Consider the following 20468-nt stretch of genomic DNA (forward strand, 5'->3'; position numbering starts at 1 on the left):
AGATATTCATGGACATAGAATATAATTATAAACTGTTCACTTTCATAAAAACTCTAGTGAGCTAAACCTAGGAACAATTACACCCAAATGACAAATTTTCCCCCATGACACAGTTTCTAGGTTACAATCCTCACTCCTGCACAACTGAAAAAGTACACTGAGAGTAATCTGACTTTCAAAGCTTTGCTTTGAGACTTTGTAGTAGCTTAAGGGAAATGAAATGCCCTCTAGGGGCAAGAATGATCTGCTTAAATACATGATGTGTAACTATAATCAACCTTTAAAAGAAAATGCAATGTTAATACATGAAAAAGTACACAGAGTAGAAAGCAATTTATTGCATTCATATTTAAAAGAAAAATACTTACAGGAACATCAACATATTTTGCAGCCGCTTTTACCTTTAGAAAATGTAAAAGTAGAAAATAAATATCACTTGGTATTATAGGCTCATAATGGATTTTTCAAATCGTTAATCAATAGTTGTACTTACAGTGAATGAAAGTATTGATGAGAAGAAAGTGCCTTCATCATACCTTGATAATTTAGAGAGCACACCTTCTAGCACTGCAACAAACTATATTAAGAAACACAGTATAAGAGATTGACCTTTATTGTCAATTGTACTATGAGTACACTGGCCCACATTAAAAATGAACTCTCTGTTGCCTGCTCTCAAAACAAAGTACATATCTACCCATACACATACTTAATACACATATACACATGCTACACACACACACACACACACACACACACCTACCCCCATATATATATATACATATAAATATTAATCACTGTCCATTTTGAATACACAGCGGAAAGAGGAAACTTGAGAGTTTACAAGGTTGATGCTATGTGGAACAAAACTGTGACTGAATCTGGATGTTCTGCTTCGGATACCACAAAGCCTCCTGTGTAGCATCCCAGACAATACTGCGGACTCTGCTCAAGCATCACTTATATGCTATGTCCTGGATAGAAGGAGGTGAACTTCCAATAATCGTTTGTGCCATATTCGTAATGTGTAAAAGGTTTTGAAATTACTTTAAACAGCTACAGAAGGCTGAGGAGAGGGGAGACCTTTCCTTTATGATTTATATAATGTGCCAGATAATACCTACTGCCAAATCCTTAGTTAGATGTATGGAGTACTTGATGCTTTCTGAACTTGGCTGTTTGCCTGTAGACATTTCATTACCGAACTAGGTAACATCATCTGTGTGAGTGTGGAGCTTGCTCCCATTTATAGATAGTAGCTTGCCCTGCCAGTTTTGGTGATGAAAATTCCTTAATCTCACAACACCTGGACAGATTCAACTACAGTAGCATCTTAAAGAAAAGTAAAAGTTTGCTCTGTCCAGTTGTGTCTGACTCTAGGGGGCGGTGCTCATCTCCTTTTCTTAGCCAAGGGAGCCGGTATTGTCCTGTACCCAGCATGACTATATGTTGAAGTGCACAAAATGCTGTTACCTTCCCACTGAAATGGTACCTATTAATCTACTTGTATTTGCATGCTTTTGAACGGCTAGATTGGCAGAAGCTGAGGCAAGTAATGAGAGCTCACCCTGTCGCACAGCACTTGAGTCTCAACTCTGGGCAGTCAGCTTTCCAGCTGATAAGCTCAGTATCTTTAACCATTGTGCCTCGCCCCAATAAGCATCTTAGACCAAAACAAATTTAAAAATGATAGGGAATTTCTAGAAGCTTGATATTTAACCAAATTAGATATTAATAGACACATAGAGATAAACCATATTTACATACCATTCAAAAGAGACAATAAAAAAGCCAAGAGGGAAACAAAAAGACCCGAACATTCCCTCTCCAGCAACTTTACACCCAGATGAGCAGGGATTAACACAAGGCAAACCATCAAGAAAAAAACAATACCTACTATTTCAGTGATATTAATTTTAAGCACTAGTAAACCTAGTTCCAACACAATGCAAATTAAACATGTAAAGAATTTCTTAACTTCTTAGATTACTTTTATGAGTATACAAAGCAGACAGCACAAAAGAATTTTGATGACAGAATCCATTGGAAGTTAGACAACTATAAGAAATTTGAATTACTGTAATAATACCCACAACTAAGGAACTTCCTGCTTTGGTTGGTCACTTTCATCAATTGGTGAATATTTAATTATCTTGTCCCAGAATCACACAGTTGGAATTGGGTGGCCTTATAAATCTTGCAATAAATAAATGTAAAAGTACTAATTGCACAATTGGGAAAAGTTCACTACTGTACATATTAATCATGCATGTTTTTTGAAAAAAAATATGTAACCCTTTTTATGTAACTCTTTTTCTTTGTGTTATTGTATAATGTTATATTGCATTGGTTTCAATAGTAGCCATTGAATGACTCATAAACATTAAAAGAAGCAATACTTCTACATATAAATAGAATACATCTATTCAGGTAATGCTGTTGTGAAACTGTTATGGCTCTTCTGTTACAAGATTATGATAGCTATAGCAAAACAAAGGAGAATACACCATTCTGGACTCCCTTCTTAGTAACTTTGCTTTTACTGAATAAATGTGAACAATGTAGAACAAATGGCTAATTGCAGTGGGAGAATCCTCAAACTCTGTCAAGGTTGTGCATGTATTTTTCATTCAATTTCATTGACTTTCAGTTTTCATGAATTCTACCAAGCAAATGTTGAGAGTTATTAAAAACATTTGGGTGGCCCATGTTTTCCATCTTAACAAATTAAATAACCATACAGTAGTCTTATCCAATCTGATCTTCTCCAGTCACTACCATTCCTAACAGCCTTTGACATTACACTATCTGAAGATTAGTTCAGCTATAGACTAATAAATATAGAAAGAACCAGGTTGTAAAAACAGACAGTTTCAGAGCATATTATTGACTCCATATTTTCTGTGATTGGCAGGTTGCTATTAATGTTCATTTCAGTGTTCACCATGTAGATGAATCACTATTTATTTATAAACTATTCTACATACCACAATGGACCATTGAACATAGCAATGTGTGTGTATAAGTATCTGTGTGCGTATGCATAATAAAATAAAATCAAATTAGGGTGAAATTAGGAACTAATTAGGAATTAGGAACTGAAGTTTGTTTAGCAGAATAGTCAAAAGGGAAGAAACAAAAATGTGCTATTCAATAGATTTTTTAAAAAAAATTCTGTTTATCTGGGTGTTACTTGCCGGAGAGGAGATGTTTATCCCAATACCCCAATCAAGGAACTGCCAACTCAGACAAATAAGCTAACAGTAAACAACAGTCTAATCAAGGAACCACCAAGAACACTTCCACCAGCACTAAGAGGGCAGCCACAAGTACCGGTACATAAACTGAAAGCACACCCCTTTCCTTTCTAGCACTGATGATTTTACTCAGTTTGGTAATGAAACATCTGCAAGAAAGCAACCAAGTTCAGAGAGCATCAAGCACCCCACAAAACTCTTAATTCAAATAGAACTATTTATACTTTTCTCTTTTGAGTAGAAAATATTAAGAGGAATTATATTATGCCTTTCTTATTTCCTTTTTGTAATAAAAGTCACATTTGTAATCCACTAATCAGAATATATACTTAGACTTTGAATACAGCCCAATTTCTAAAATCATCATCACAATTATTTTAAACAAGTTATAAATAAACCCAAACTAAATAGGCCAACAATTCTGTTGTTCTTATTTTGGAAATTCTATGTGATACAAACAATAATTAAACCTTATCACACTTTGAAAATATACAGTAAAGATAGTATTTTTAAAAACATGTATGAATACAAATATTTATATGAGGACATTACTCATTGTCACAGTAACTGCAAAATGTTTATAATAATAGAATGACTAATTTTATACGTATTTTGAAGAGTAATTGCTTGACATCTAAATCACATTCCTAGAACATAGGAGTGAGAGGACAGGACAAAATTCCATCTGGCATGTTGTTAATGGCCACTCTAACAGTGTCATAACAGTGTCATATTTCTTGTTCTCTGTAAGGATTTGAAAGTCTCACCTTGCAGCAATCAAAGACCCTAAAGGTTTAACAGAGTGATAATAGTGAGCTTATCTTATTCTGTTTTTCTTATATCTTTATACATTTAATACACATTCTTCCTTCTTATATATCTTTCTTTTTATATCATCATAAAGATAATTACAGAAGAAGAAATGAGAGGGATTAGAAGTAAATGAACGGATAACTAAAGGCACTTCTTTAGTTATCACACTAACTTCTTTAGTTATCACACTAACTGGCTTCCTATTAGCCAATTGGCTTCATTGGCTTCCTATTAGCCAATCAGTCAGTATAGAAATCCTCATATATCCCAAGAGTAATATTTCAAAATGCTAGTTCAAATTGAATTTCTGGAATTGTTTTATTTTGTTGAATTTAATTTGCTAAATTAAAGTTAACATTTGACAACATTTATAAAAGGTAAGAATCCAGTTACTTAGAATGATTCTGTTTCATGGTGAAGATGCTTATGACTGGAGTAAATCTAGAGTCAAGTCTGTCCTCAGCCATGGAAGCTCATTGGATGGTTTTGAGTGAACCACTGTCTTTGCCTGACCAGTCTTGTAATATGGTCATGAAAAACTTGCAAAGGGAGTGCTGGACATGGTGCTTTGAGCTCCTAAATGGAAGCAGGATAGAAATCTAACCAATATATCAAATTATATTGGATACAAAGCAAAAATGAAGTATTATCTTGGTTTTGCAGTCATTTGGAAATCTAGGGAAAAGATAATTATATTCTTCTGAGTTCTATTTGACTTATGGCAACATAAAAATATTATGCAAGGAGAGGTTAACTGATTCCAATTTTATATTATATTCCAACACAGACCTATTATTACTCCTTGGTCCTAAAATCTTTTTCCCCCTTAATGATGAGAAACAAAAGTTTAATGTTATTGAAGTTCCCATTTAAGATCATGTAAAATTGAATGCAAAAATAATTTAAATCTTAATACATTGTAAAACTCTTAAAACTAAACATATAAATTTGCTCATATTCTTCCTATGGAAGAGAGAAAATGATGGCCACCATTCTTGTGCTTTGTACCTTTATTTTGTTTATTTATTTGCATGGCTGTTCATTTGACACACAATTTAGGGGGGCAAACAGTAAGTTTCAAACACTAATAAAAAATATCAACCCAAATTAAAATACAGCATTCCTAGGACAGTATATAATAACCCTCGAACAAGGAATTCCATTAGTTTTCTGGCCCAGGGCTTGTGTTCACTGACCCAAGATCCCAGTGTATGCTGAAGAACTATCTGAAGAGCTTTTCTTCCATAAACACAGTGCTTTGTGTTGTATGGAACCATGAATAAATTTCCTCTTCTGCTTTTTCCTAAGTCTTAAGTACACGGAATTAGCTGTGGTCTTCACTCTTTTTCACAAGAGCATCTCCAAAGTTCCTCTTTGAAGTTGGCCACCTTAATCCTTTCACTTTAATGGCATTTTCAGGCTATGGACAGATTCTAGAACTGTACTAAAAAAATCCAGGTAACTGCACATCTTTTTCCCCTAACATTTATAATCATTCATATCCAGTGCAATTCATTAATTTCCATTCCAAGAATCTCATTAATTTTCTCCATTCATCCATACATCCATCCCTCAGCAATGCCCATAACAACTGCAATGAGAATATAACAATATAAAATGCAACATTTGTGTTATGATGTCATCATATTTGTGTTGTTATTTGCCTATCTCTCAGCCCACCGGCACCCATATTATTTGATATAACCTCAAACTATCAGAATTAGTTAAAGAGTGTACATACAAGCAGAAAAACTGAATAGCAACATTTAAAACAAGAAAGATTAAAAACAGATTAGCCAATGTCTTTTGAACTTTTTCATATAAGTACAAATGTGTAAGCAAAAGTAGGCTTAAAAATCTTTTGAAGAAACTGAAAACATACTTTCCCTCACTGCAAGATGCAGCAAACCAGAATGTCTTTTATCTAATTAAAGCTAATCTTGGAATAGTAAAAATGTGGTCATATTAAATGCTGTTAATTAATTAAGGCACTGTAGCATGAAAGATAAGACAATCGTATCTGCTTAATAGATATTGCATAAAAAGATTTGTTCAAATTGGAATCCAATTTACACTTATAAGTATCTTGATGATCTCATGGAGTGTTAGTCCTTATTTTATTTTAAAAGCAGGAACATAGAAAATATCAAAAAAATTCTTTATAAGAAGCAGATATGGATATTTTTCTTTCTCCCCAAGTGCAATTTTTCTGAAAAAAATATTTACCTTTGAAACAAGAAGTGAAATTACTTCTTTCACGGTTTCTTCAATCAAGTCATCAATTTTCGAATGATATTGTTGCTGTGGTTCAGAAAACCAAAATAGCATTAGTATATTAAATGAGCACAATGCTATTTATCATAAGTCATATTTGTACAAAGGTACAAAAACCGACAGATCAGAGTTATTTAAAATTATTAAAGGAATAGGACTTCCGGTTTGCCATCGTGGCCGCTGGGGACGCTGGAAGGTGAGTTCCGTCTTCCGCGTTTGGTTTCACTCCGCTGGGGGACCCTGGAAAGGGTTGAGAGTCACCCTGTAGGGGTGACAAGCAAGGAGGGGACCCCTGCTTGATTGCAGGAGGGCGGTAGCCCTTCCACTCAATCCAGGGCAGCCCTCCAAACCAGCGGACGAAAGACCGGCCATAGAAATATGGCTCGTCACTAGGCTGCAGACAGCCGAAGTCAAACTTACCACCAGGCACTTTTAAAGCAGTGCGGGTGAGACTGGGTGAGATCTGAACCTCTCTTCAATCCTAAGTATTTTCTTCTCCTATAAAAGCTGCCCAAAGTATCTTCCCCCCCTGTGAGGAGAGAGGGAAGGGAATTTCTATCCCACCCTCTAAGAATAGCGGTGACTGACTATCCAGGGGAGTTAAAACATTGAAAGAATAACTTTAATCTAACTGGATTTATATGCTTCTAAAATTTGGGGACCAAAAGATTTCTTATCTTTACTGAAGACTTTCGTTTTTATTTACAAAAAAGAAATAAAATTGGAAAAAGGATTATAAAAATTTTGGACTTAAAAAACTTTAAATGGCATTGGTGACATCTTGTGGTCAAGTTTGATATTACAATTTGTTATTATCTAAAGGAGACTTGGCTTGAAGCCCAGACTACAGATAAAACTTTTTCAACTTTGACAAATATCAGCTGTGAGAAGCTCAGCTATGTTCTATACTCTGTTATAAAATTATTTTCATTCTCTAACTTTAAAGCCCTCAATTTAACACACCATTAAGAGAATATGGATGAAGACCAGGAACAGATTCTTTTTATGTTAAAAGCAATACATGAAACCGTTCTTTCAGTTTGTGATGAAATAAGATGCTACAGAAAAGAACGAGATGTCAGCCTAGATATACGAACCCAAATTTTGACTACAATTAAAGAATCAACTACGCAGAAGATAACAGAAGAAGTGGAACAATTAAATACAAGTGGAACAATTAAATAGAGGATTCAACTGACCAACAAATACAGCCAATGGAAAATCCAGAAAAGGGACTGACAACATTGAAAATGGAAAAGAATTTCTATATAAACCAGAAGAAACTTGAGGAGCAAGAAGAAGAACAGACCGAAGGGAAGACAAGCATATCAGGACAACTATGGGGATCTGAATAATAGAGAGACGATTCGCTAGCCCTTTAAAAAAAAATGGCGACTGGATGGTCTCTTTTATTTCAAATAATATATATAACAACAGAGGGAGATCTATTTGATGAGTTAAAAGCACTGACATGGAAGGCGAGCTGGCAAAGGAAGAAAGCCAGAATAAGGCTGAAGAAAATTGGGGTTTTGATTTATTAGAGAGGATTTTATCTTACTAATTAAAATAGAATATACTCAAATAGACAAGATATGTATTTTGAACACTAGATTTTGTTATGAATTGAGATAAAGAAAATTTTGGTCATTTAAAACTTGGAAGTATAAATATTAAAAGTTAAATCTGAATATTGATGGGAAATTAAAAATTGGGAAAAACAAATAAATAGGATATTGATTGTCTATAAAGATTGAATGTAAAAGTAATTAAGATATGTATAAGCTAAAAATTATTGATAAATGTAATAAATATGTTTTTACTTAGTTGATAGAATAAGAACTGTATTAGCTTAAATATGAGACAGTAGATATTAAAGGAAAAAGAGAGGAAATATTTGATGTTGAAATAGGGGAAATTTTGGTCATTAAATTTAAGATATTTGGAAATTAGTTGAAAATAAGGATGTTATGCTGTATTATTAAGATGGTGGGAAATAGAATATACTCATTATAAATATCAAGTGTTAAATTTAAATATTGATGGGAAACTAAAAATTGGGAAAAACTAACAACAGGACATTGATTGTCTATAAAGATTGAATGTTAAAGCAACTAGGATATGTATAAGCTAAAAATTTATTGATAGATGATATATTAATTATATCATATTTAATTATATTAATTATATTATATTAATTGATATAATAAGAACTGTATTAGTTCAAATATGAGACAGTAGATATTAAGGGAAAAAGAGAGAAAATATTTGATGTGGTAGCTTGAGATTTGTACTAAAGATTTTTGTATGTTGTTGAATTATCGATTAACCCAGCCACCACGTTGCTTTTTAAATACTTAAATGTAAAACTAGAAAATCAATAAAATATTACCAAAAAAATTATTAAAGGAATAAAGCCTTGAAAATGATCCACTCACAAATTACTTTCTTTCATACAATATCCAGAAAATTTTCCCATGTATGCATTTGAGTTAAGCAGCTAATGGGGTTATTATTTAGATGCAGCAAGGTCTTATTCAGGGAAAGGAATGTGAAGGATATTTTTGTCTTCTATGTAATTAAGGTGGCTATGTATTCCTCTACCCCCGAAGGGCTGATTTAGCTGCAAAAGCAAGATGAGAAGAAGATTTAGTAAATAAACCACTTTCTGTCTGATAACTCTCATTCACATGTTATGTTCTTCAGAAATAAAATGAGTGGCCAATTGTTTGCTCTTCAAAAAACCCTTTTAAGAGTGAAGTGAGCTGCAGGTTATACAATTCCTATACAATCTGCTCTAAAATGGGCAAAAAATAAAAATTAATCAGAAAACCTGAAGGATGGTAATAAATTACTCAACCATAAAATATACTGTATAATAGCTAAATCAGTTGCCGCTCTCCATCTTTCTACTACTGCCTTTTTCTCACTAATGAAAACATTTTCTTTAAGAAACACATTTTAAATCTGAAAGACTTTCACATTCTGTTTTTGATAATAATAAAGCAAGCATCCATCCTGCAATTTGTGGGAGCAAAGGCTCTTTCTTTTATTCTGAACATATATTCATTCAAAAAAGTAATTCTTCCATCAGAACATTTGTTTGAAAGCAAAGAATGTTCCACTAGCCCACTTCACAAAAAATGTGTCTTATAAACACTAACCCTATCTTGATGGTTCAAGGCTACATGAATCAGCAACAGCATAATGCTTTGAATAAAGAACAGCCAGCATCAGTCTAAACATTCACTCAACTTTGTAAGAGCCCATGACATAGTCTTCTGAAATTTAGGGTTCCTGAAGGCAATTTACTCCCTTTTTCAAAGTGTTACATACACATACTATTTTTAAGAAAAGTATGATAATAATAATGATAAAGTTGGAAGGGACCTCGGAGGTCATCTAGTCCAACCCCCTGCTCAGGCAGGAAACCCTACACCATTTTGGACAAATGGCTGTCCAGTTTCTTCTTAAAAACTTCCAGTGTTGGAGCATTCACCACTTCTGGAGGCAGGTTGTTCCACTGGTTAATTATTCTCACTGTCAGGAAGTTTCTTGATTAGTTCTAGGTTGCTTCTCTCCTTGGTTAGTTTCCACCTGTTGCTTCTTGTCCTGACTTCAGGCGCTTTGGAAAATAGCTTGACTCCCTCTTCTTTGTGGCAGCTCCTGAGATATTGGAACACTGCTATCATGTCCCCCCTCGTCCTTCTCTTCGTTAAACTAGACATACCCAATTCCAGCAACCGTTCCTTATATGTTTTAGCCTCCAGTCCCCTAATCATCTTTGTTGCTCTTCTCTGTACTCTTTCTAGAGTCTCAACATCTTTTTTACATCGTGGTGACCAAAACTGGATGCAGTATTCCNTATACCTGTACATTTGGTTTTTCTTGCCTAAATGTAGAACCTTACTTTTTTCACCATTGAATTTCATTTTGTTAGATAGCGCCCAGTGTTCAAGTCTGTCCAGATCTTCCTGTATCCTAAGCCTGTCTTCTGGAGTGTTGGCTATTCCTGCCAGCTTGGTGTCATCTGCAAATTTGATGAGTTCCCCATCTATCCCCTCATTCAAATCGTTGATGAAGATGTTGAAGAGCACTGGGCCCAGAACAGAGCCCTGGGGCACCCCACTACACACTTCCCTCCATGTAGATGTGGTTCCGTTGAGGACCACACGCTGAGTACAGCCGGTCAGCCAGCTACGGATCCATCTGGTGGTGATGCTGTCTAACCCGCATTTTTCTATCTTATCAAGCAGTAGGTTGTGATCTACTTTGTCAAATGCCTTACTGAAGTCCAAGTAAAAGCATAACCCCCAGTGCTTGGTTTACCTAGGCAAACTACTGAAGCTATCAACCTTCCCTAACCCCTGACCTTCAGATGTTCTGTCCCTACAGCTCTGCTAAGCTCAAAATTTCTGTAGGATATGTGATGTCAAGTAGTTCCAAATGCTATAATGTAACCCACAGCTACAACTGTCACAAGGATAATCATGTCAAGATTGTAATCACAGAAAATGGTGTATTTTCTTCTCCTCTTCTGCAAAGGGAGAGACAAATGTATAATGCCAGGCTGGATGGCTTTCTAATTCTGGCTGCTTTTCTGTTACATGAAAGACTGAAGAATTTTGGATATTTAGTGCAGTGAAAATGGTAGTTGTTGGAAAGTGTCCTTACAATGAGTACCAATGCTCGCTGTTCAGAACTTATTCCCCTTTGTCATTTCAACAGTTGCCAAGGAAAAGTATCTAATTGCAAAGTTGATGGTTATGATATCATATTCACAGGTCTCAATCGGATTTTTTTTTTAATACAGAAGGAATGATAGCTAGGTAGCTGTGCAATTTCACTCTTTGATAAATACTCCCTAAACACACATAAAAGTTTTGAAAATGTCGAATTGGGGGGGGGAGCGCATAATATATCAATTGATTTCACCTCCATTTTTTGGGCACTGATTGAATTAATTAATGGCATCCTCCTACTAGTCCTATTTCCTATTAGCAGGAAAACTGTGATTGTCTCATATTTTAGTATTCCATATCATTAGAAGTAATAACAGCAGTCTGTTTTAAAAGGATTGGGAAGTAGAAACAATGCTGTGAGGAAGTGCCCATATATACTGTAATTATAAATTTAGACATTGCTGTCAGGTTTTGCTGAATAAAGGTGTGCAAATCACCTGATTAGGCATTTTTGCTCCTCTGGATCTAACACTTTGCTTGCAAAGACCTACTGCTGGTTTAATAGGTTTCTTCTTTGAGATTAGAGTTTGATTCTTGTTAAATCTAAGAAAAGCTACAACCTGTTTTGCCTATAGTGTCATTTAAATAGAGTAGACTGCATTATCTGATATCTGTATGCTGGTCTGTGACTGTAATAATGATTTGATTTGATTATCTGATATTGGAATTTTTTTGGATTCTTTTAAAAAACTACAAGAAAGAATTACTTAAGACATGACATGAGATGAATTTGATAAAAGATGTAGATGGTCAGACAGATAGTCAGATAAAGCAAAAGCAAAGTCCTCCCACTGACACTGGGACACACATGATAATTGTAGTGTTGTTTGAATACTGAAAGGTTAATAAAAATAAAAAAGTGGTGGGTTTGAGAATGGCAGATAGAGCACTAATGAAAAGCTGAACTGTTTTGAAAGGGTTTTTTTGTTTGAAAGTTGCAAAGGAGAGCTGATAACGTTTACTTTCCATTTACCATAATTAACCAAAAGGAAGACAGATTTCTCTCCAACTCCAAATAGGTACTTGCTTAATTGAGAAGGGTGTGTGTGTTTCATTTTACATTCCATAGAGAACACATTAGAAGATATTTTAGAAAACAACCAAAAGGGTGAAGAAATAAATGATTACAGACATTCTTGCTGAAAAGCAAAGATTAGCTTGAACCTTGATGCTATAAATAAATCATTTTAGGATTAGGAAGAATCCTTTAAAATGCAATGTATGGTATGTTTTGAGAAGTCCAACTAATACAGTGATAAGTCTTCTGTTCTTTCATATTCATATGAACATATATGTGACTTTCTCCAGTTTTGCATAATTATCTGCCAATTTTTTTTTTACTCAATCAACAATTGGAAAAAATGATTCCTTTGAACTACATGGTCTAGGCCTGTTTTCATTTTGTTTAGGGATATATAATCAGAAATTATAAATTCTACCCAAAGCAAGTAAAGATAGAAACACTTTGGAAAACAAATAAACAAAATTTAAAGCAATGAACTTACCCATTGATTTGCAAACTGGTTGATACCCCGAAAGCCCCCCCAAAAGAAGAAAATTGAGAAAAAATTGTGAAAATAATTATAAAATAATATAGAAAACAGCAATCTTAGCTGACGTAATGAAAAGCTTGTTTAAATAAAGACAAAATACAACAAAGATGGCTACAAAGATAAATGCACATAGATAACACAATTACTGCAAAGTAAAACAGTGTGGTACTGTAGCATTGTGAATTTGAAAAATCCAAGAAGGATCTGTAGTCTAATTGGTTTGATAGTTACCAATGCTTCTTGGAGGAAGCAAGTTCTGGCATTTCCATCTCCTTTTATGGCCTCTCTTTGGTACTTTGTGGGGACTGGTTTGCAAGAAAAGACAGACTCCTCTATTTGAAGCTATCATTTTCTTGTAGCTCATGACTCATATGTACACCCAACAATATGTAACTTAGCCCTAATTTTTAAATTAATTAGTTTTCTTAAAAAGGAAGAAATACTCTTTCTTCCCAGATTGTTATGCTCAAACTTACACCAACCAATAAGAAACACCCCTTTTTTCTGGTGTTTTCAATTTTCTCATGGACATTGATGACGGTAACTGGAAACAATGTTTTTTTTTTTGAAGGCTATTGAAAAAAGGGCAGTGCAATTTCTGTTGGTTTTGGTAGTGGGGATGATGGAGACTTGTAGCATAACAGCAAAAACACTGAAAAGTGATTTTTACCCTTCCCCACGACCTTGGAAGTCTTAGTCAAATACAGTGCAGGAGAGTTGTCAAATACATCTCAAACTATGAAACATGCGTATTCATCATATGTTAACTATGGAAAAATGAGGGACTGTAATTTTTTGAAACAAAATACCTCAAACATCAAATACTTATAGGATTGAATTTACTCAAACGGAAGATGACCCTGACTGTAAGACAACTATCCACAAATTAAGAATAATCAGGAAAAAATACATATTCATGAAAAAACATCATGTTGAAACACCCAGCTTGCCTATATAGTATTATCAATTCCACCTAAAAGCTAAAGGCTAACCCACCCATCCCCCTTGTTAGGAGTCAGTCAGGAGTCATGATCCTAGAATTAAGGAGAAATTTCCTGACAGTCAGAACAATTAATCAGTGGGACGACTTGCCTCCAGAAGTTGCAGATGCTCCAACACTGGAGGTTTTTAATAAGAGATTGAACAACTATTTGTTTGAAATGGTATAGGGTTTCCTGCTTGAGCAGGAGGTTGGACTGGAAGACCTTCAAGGTCCCTTTTTCAACTCTGTTATTCTGTTATTTATACTATGGATGAATGGAAGGAAGGAAGGAAGGAAGGAAGGAAGGAAGGCATTATGCAGCTTCTCTATCAATTTATCTAATCATAGCTACTAATTGTATATGAGGTTCCTAATTTATTAAATTATTTAATTCCCATGTACATATAAAAGCGTTCTCTCTCTTTCACACAAACCACTCATATCAGATATACAAAAACTGCAAAAAAGAATTAAACACAAAGAAGGTGGGAAGAGAGGGACAATAATTGCACATGAAACAGAAGGGAAAGCAAAATTTGGAATGGGAAAAGCAGAAGAGGTAACCAGATAGAGAAGGAAAGAAGAGAGTGATAGAGAAGCCCTATTTCAATGTTAGGAAAAGGACTAAACTCAGCAAACAATTCAGCAGCTGTATCTAAAGGTCTCTGCATTTTATGCTCAATGTTTTTGTTTTCAAGAGCTTTTTCTATTCTGTAAGCCCCACCTGTCCCCGATAATTATTTGGGAAAATAATTCATTCATGGTAACTTTTTTTGGATGAACTAGTTACCAGTAGAAGAATTAACATCATCAAATTCAACTCTAAATCCATTGGCATTCATGAAATAATGGAATATAATATTTTTGAACATCTGGGCTTTTTTTCTTAAAAAATTGGTTACCAATTATCATTGTATTTCTGAAAATCATGACACATAACAATTTTCATTGTTTAAAACAGCACCACATTTTCAAATTACTGTGTAATTTTGTATTTTGTGAAAAAAAGAATGTCCATATGATTTATGGAAAAAATGAGGTTTACAATGTATGTGCATATGTACATAGGGAGGGGCATTGTGTGTGTGTATGTGTGTATCTCACACACAAACACACAAATAAATAAATTTTTGGCATAAAATTACCCCCAAACCTTTTGCATCTTTATTAAGATTTGTCACCGTGAATGTTCCTGCTGGAATTCTCTTACCTCCTGCCCACCATTCAGAATACAAAGTTTAGCAGTTTGCTTCTTGGCATCAACTAGTACATTGAACATTGTGCATACAGAAGAAGGGATACGCAAATCTGTTGATTTATTTGTCTTCTGCACTTTGAGTTCAAAAGCAGCTCTTGTTCTATTAATTGAAACATGGGATTTACAGAAATAGAAAGATTTATCAGTCATATTTTAAATAAACTAAATGAAAAGGGGACTTCAGTGAAAACACGTGAAAGGCAAATATGAAATGTTTAGATGCGTGTTACATTAACTAATGTGATTATCATATTTATAAGTACTAAAGTCCAATAGTCCTCTCAAGGTTAGATACTGATTTAACAAAATAGCTGCTTGTCAAAGCATAGCCCAGATAAAGCACAGATTGTTGAATGTTTTCTGCACAAATTTCAAATTGACAAAAGCTGATCATAGACCCCATTTTAATATATTCAAGGATTCCTGACAATTAAAAATGTTAAAGAGTTTCAGAACATGTGGCACATTTTAAATGAGCAGGGGAATAGATGGAAAAAGCATAATAATTGTTCCTTTACAAAAATAACTCCCACAGAGGTATAATTCAGAAATAACTGGCATGGTGAAGCCAAGAATAGATTATGGAAGAATGATTAACACCTGAAACAATTAAAGATCAGTGGACATATAGCTTTCTCTGATGAATCTATTATCATAATTGTACCAGGACACTTTGTGTTTATGGTAGCATGGTGAAATATGGCTAGTCTGACCAGTGCATATGTACTGCTACCATTCTTTCAGAAGATATTTAGAGTAATCATGATGTAGAGTCCTTGTGCATGACTTCAATAATCAAATATATACAATTTATCATGAAATGTTTTTACTTCTGCCTATTCATTCAGTCATTTGTTTAGCTCTAGCTTGTATTAGTAACCTGAAAAACAACAAGTTCTTCAAGAGTTTGAAAATGGAGGACGCTATTGAATACCTTTTCTAAGAATCTTCATTTTCTTCACGTCCAGTGATGAAAAAAGCAATAATCTCGACTGCTTGAGCTGGAAGCTGTAGCTAAATAGATCTTCTGCTGTATACTTTGGCTCCCCAGTTGCATATTATAGTGATTAGGGGTTCATTTTGCCATTTTGTCAGAAAACTCACCATATGCCTTAGAGCTACTTACTTAAAGCCTATTTATGTGTGAATGTCAGGATTTGAATCCCAACTCGAGCAGCATTTCTTGCTGAACATTCCAGGAACCATGAACACATTGTGCAGAAACTCCATAATATGCGGAGTTGTCACTTGGCATTGTGGGATAGAGAGGAAAGTTTTGTGCAGGAAAAGTTGCTTCAATGGATTGGTTTATCAACTTAAGCAATACAAAGTAATCCATGAAACTGAAGGACATATATGGAAACAGAATGTTAGCATCTGATACTATTTTTGGTGTAATGGTTAAGGTACCAGAGTGGAAAAGGGAGACTGTGCGTTCTAGTCCCCTTGCCCCTCCAGTACATAAACCAAGGAAATCAGTATGCATTTCTGAAAGTTAGCCCTAAAAGATTTGTCGCCATGTAATGATATATAGAAATGGCCTTAGGAGATGAGAGAAAGAGCCACAGACTGTAGACAACTATCATGTAAAGATATCTCAGCCGTAGGAGGGGAGGGAAGTATTTCAGGACGGACCCTCCCTAGTTTTCTAGAGAGTAAAAGAAAATAAACACTTTCAGACTTGCAAGATTCTGCCAATGTAACCTTGCAATAAAGATAGAGTTAGTACTCATAGTTGTGCTTTTTATCTGGACTATCTCAAAGGGTTAACAGATTAATTCCTCTGATGGGTACCAGCTGAAACCTGTGGCATTGGAGCTCTGGATCTGTTGCTGCCCATTCTTGCTTTCAATTCATCTGTCCCCTTTACATGAACAGTGAACATAGCAAAGTAAACAGAACAGTCATTTTTTCGTTGCCCTGTGCTCTTATACAGGTCAGGCCTACCAAGGAGTGATGAGGAAGCATGCTTACCCAGAGATATAACCTGTTTCTTAATTAAAATATCTTCCAAAAGATCCTTTACAGCCTGGATCTGGATTTATTTTTTTTACAATTATTATATAAATTGGATACAAAGTTACGAACACATACCTTTTGATGCAAGCTTCTATCATATCACTGGCCATAAGTTTAAGTCTCTGTTCTAAGTGATGGGCAAACTCTGGTTCTGGCCAATGGAGATCTAAGATGAACATCTGTAGGGCATCCAGTTTCCAGAAGAGGTCTTCTGATGTTGCTGACCCATTACTAACAAACAAACAAAAATACTATTATACTTGAACCAGATAAACAGATAAAACATAAATACTATTTCTATATTTATAAGCATTTCAGCTACTTGCCATAAACACGTGACCTGGGATCACTATTATTTTGCTGTAATTACTGGGTAGCTTTGTCTTATACCAGTGATGGCGAACCTTTTAGAGACTGAGTGCCCAAACTGCAACCCAAAACCCACTTATGCATCATCTAGTGCCGGGTGGGTGTGGCCCATTGGGTGGGCGTGGCCCATTGGGTGGGCGTGGCTGCGGTAATGGCAGACTGGGTGGGACTAAAAAGTTCAATCAATTCCAACTTTGCAAGATCTTTTTTTCCCCGCGAGAAGTTGAAATTGACTGTTTGAACCTTTTTTTTTTTTTTGCACACGGCAGCGGAGGCCTAAAGTGAAAAGGTTTTATAAAACCCAGCTGAAGGCCTAGGACTGGGGTGACGGTGTGCGTGCCCACAGAGAGGGCTCTGAGTGCCACCTCTGGCACCCGTGCCATAGGTTCACCACCACTGTCTTATACAAATCTGGTATGGCTCTAACAGTGGTTGATTTCAGCTCAGAGAGAAAGGAACAACTCAGACATGAGCAGTAGGGCTATTTAATGTACTGAAGCTATTTCATTTCAGGTGTGAACCAAACAGAGCTGAGCAGGAAGAAGCAATTTGGTCTTAAGACAGGACTTTGATATTGATAAAAAAAATGGAAGTTTGGAATTTATTTATCTAAGTTACTCTGCTGACTTTTACAAGTTGGTGGTGATGATTTATTCACATTATTGCTTAATATCATTTAATTTTCTCCCACAATATAACAACAGAAAGATATCGTGGAGCACTGCTTTTAATCCCATTAATGTCCTAATTGGAGTCAATGGTGTCAAGAAAGAAGTCAGGTCTCCATCATCATTTCTGATCCAATTCTTGGGGACTTACAGAGGTCAAGTTGAAATTCTGATATTATTTCATATCTACAGAAATACATCTTTAACAGTAAATTAACTATTAAAAAACAAAAGCAAAGCACTAGCACTAAGATTACAATCTTAACATGTATAAGTTCTTGTTTGTTGTGTCTGACAGAAAATTACTATTTATGCTAAGTACTGGGAATAGGCCAAAAATGATTTATTACACAGTAAGGGATGGGGAGGATACCAGGCCGTTTATGATAATTTTGTTGCTACAAATGATACAACCATTATTTTCAATCAGATGTTTCCATTTCATGTGTGCGTGTGTGTGCATGTGCATGTATGTGTATGTATATATTTCCTGATAATATTGTGAATAGAATAGAATAGAATAGAATAGAACAGAACAGAACAGAACAGAATAGAATAGAATAGAATAATAATAACTTTATTGTCACTTTGAATGTACACTAATCGGCATACATTAAAATGAAATTTCATTGCATACAGCTCTCAAAGGATCACCACCTCCAATATACACTACATAAATATGATAAAAATAAATACAGAATTATGCATATACCCACATATATTATATGACAATAGAGAAACAAGTCTGGTTCTGTTATAAGCTATTTCCATAATGTGCACTGATTAGACTTGAAGTCTGTCATGGTCATATATTGTTCTATCATGAGAAATCAAACCTTAGACTTTTGTGACTCTTCTATGTAAAAAGCAATATATGATCACTATAGTATTAGCCTTATTTATGCCTCAGATTTTATAGAATTTACTAATGATAATTCTGTCATTATAGGCTTGGGTTCAAGTTCACCCAGTCCTTGAAGGCAAATGAATTTATAATTGTGAAGGTCATATGTAGTGGTGAAGGCAGAATGCATTCTGAATGCAGAATGCAATTGTGTCCAGCCTATTCATCTCCAGCTTCCATAGAAGAACAAGATATGAGGAATTCTTAATAAACTTAGATACTTAGGAGCATTCAGAAACTTTGTATGTTTCCTAATTTTCAGGTAGTTCTCATGACTCCCAGCACAAAGGAACAACAAAAAAACAGAATTATAGATACAGAACTACAATCTAATTAGTTGTATATGAAAAATAGGAAGCATGTCAGCCTTCAGCATCTATATAGCATGTTTTTTGTCTGATGAAGCATCAACCCAGAAAGAGCAGTGGAGTATTTATAATCTGAGTAAAGCTCTCAATAAAGGAAAACATTTCTACAGTTATTTTATGCTGGTGCTGAGATTTACATGATGCTATAATTGTTCAACCCATTATCTGAATTTAGTATTTTTATAACTGGCAGCAACAAAATTTATTTACTTTATTCGATGATATCAGTAGAAGGAGCAGGACTAAAAATGTTGATTTTTTTTTGTTTGCTTGTTTTTGATAAGATGGAGAGGAATATATTTTATTATCAACAGTTAAGTGTTTTGGAAACTCAACATACCCATTTTCTTTTACTTCCTTAGGAATCAGTAGGGAATTAGATTTGTTGCAGAATTTTGCCAGCACAATCATAAATTGACAATGAGATCTAAAAAAAAGTCATGAGTGCTACTTGATAGCTATGGATTATGCCCTTTTTAGTCCTATGCTAAACAACATACCATATCAAAGAATGAATAAAAAATAAAAGAAACTCAATATTTCTGCCCAGAATATTCCTAATATGTGCTGAAATAATAGAATTAAATGTCAATATTCTTAACAGGCTTTGATCCAGTGTCTGAAATAGGTGAGTTTGAAGTCAATGCCAATAAATAAGTTTATTTTTAAAAAAATGTTTTTATGCTTGCATTAAATATATGCATTATGTTTTAAAACTGTTCATACTCCTTATAAATACTAATCATCATGATTATTACAACATTCTGTTGTAGTGATTAAGCTAAATGAATAGATATAAAATGTCCTTTTATAAATACACTTGTTTGACTTTTATAGAACTTTTTTCTTCTGTATAGTTTAGATTTAGAATGCTCTTGAGAAAATAAATTCATTTCCAAAATATGCTAGGCTCCAATAAAATCATTTTAATGACCCTTGGGACTCCTTTCTTTTCCTTTTCTTAGAATAGGATTGTAAGAGACAAATATAAATTTATGTATGAATAAATTTATATATTTAAATTCATGAAAAAATATATATGCATACCAATATACTAATTTAACTGTGAGAGACAAATACAAATTAGATCAGCTTTGATATTTTTATAGAGCCAGTGTCATACATTTTGGAAGCAGTATTTACACTTCAAAGTTTGACTATTTATTACCTAAGAATTCAGATTGCAAAAGTATTATTTCATGTCTTTAAGAGACTACTGGTTCTGCCTAATTCCAGATCCCTGGCAATTGATTTAGAGTGATAG

The 20468-nt window shown here is 34.5% G+C and overlaps 1 protein-coding gene across 4 annotated transcripts in view; it reads right to left on the minus strand.

Annotated features, from left to right (window-relative positions):
• Positions 1 to 20468, minus strand: part of CADPS2 (calcium dependent secretion activator 2) — a 317808-nt gene that overhangs the window by 34654 nt on the left and 262686 nt on the right. For 3 of the 4 annotated variants that reach the window (XM_029285368.1, XM_015822219.1, XM_029285371.1), the window contains 5 exons: positions 16971 to 17126; positions 14829 to 14976; positions 6297 to 6371; positions 494 to 577; positions 369 to 401 (listed from right to left, as the gene is read on the minus strand). In XM_029285368.1, coding sequence (XP_029141201.1) covers positions 369 to 401; positions 494 to 577; positions 6297 to 6371; positions 14829 to 14976; positions 16971 to 17126 — 496 coding nt within the window. Of the gene's footprint in view, positions 1 to 368; positions 402 to 493; positions 578 to 6296; positions 6372 to 12588; positions 12604 to 14828; positions 14977 to 16970; positions 17127 to 20468 lie in introns of all 4 variants that reach the window. The other variant, XM_015822226.1, reaches the window with a different exon arrangement.

Source organism: Protobothrops mucrosquamatus, unplaced genomic scaffold, assembly GCF_001527695.2.
Source record: "Protobothrops mucrosquamatus isolate PMUCROS unplaced genomic scaffold, P.Mucros_1.0 scaffold_172, whole genome shotgun sequence".
In the NCBI taxonomy this organism is placed as follows: Eukaryota; Metazoa; Chordata; class Lepidosauria; order Squamata; family Viperidae; genus Protobothrops; species Protobothrops mucrosquamatus.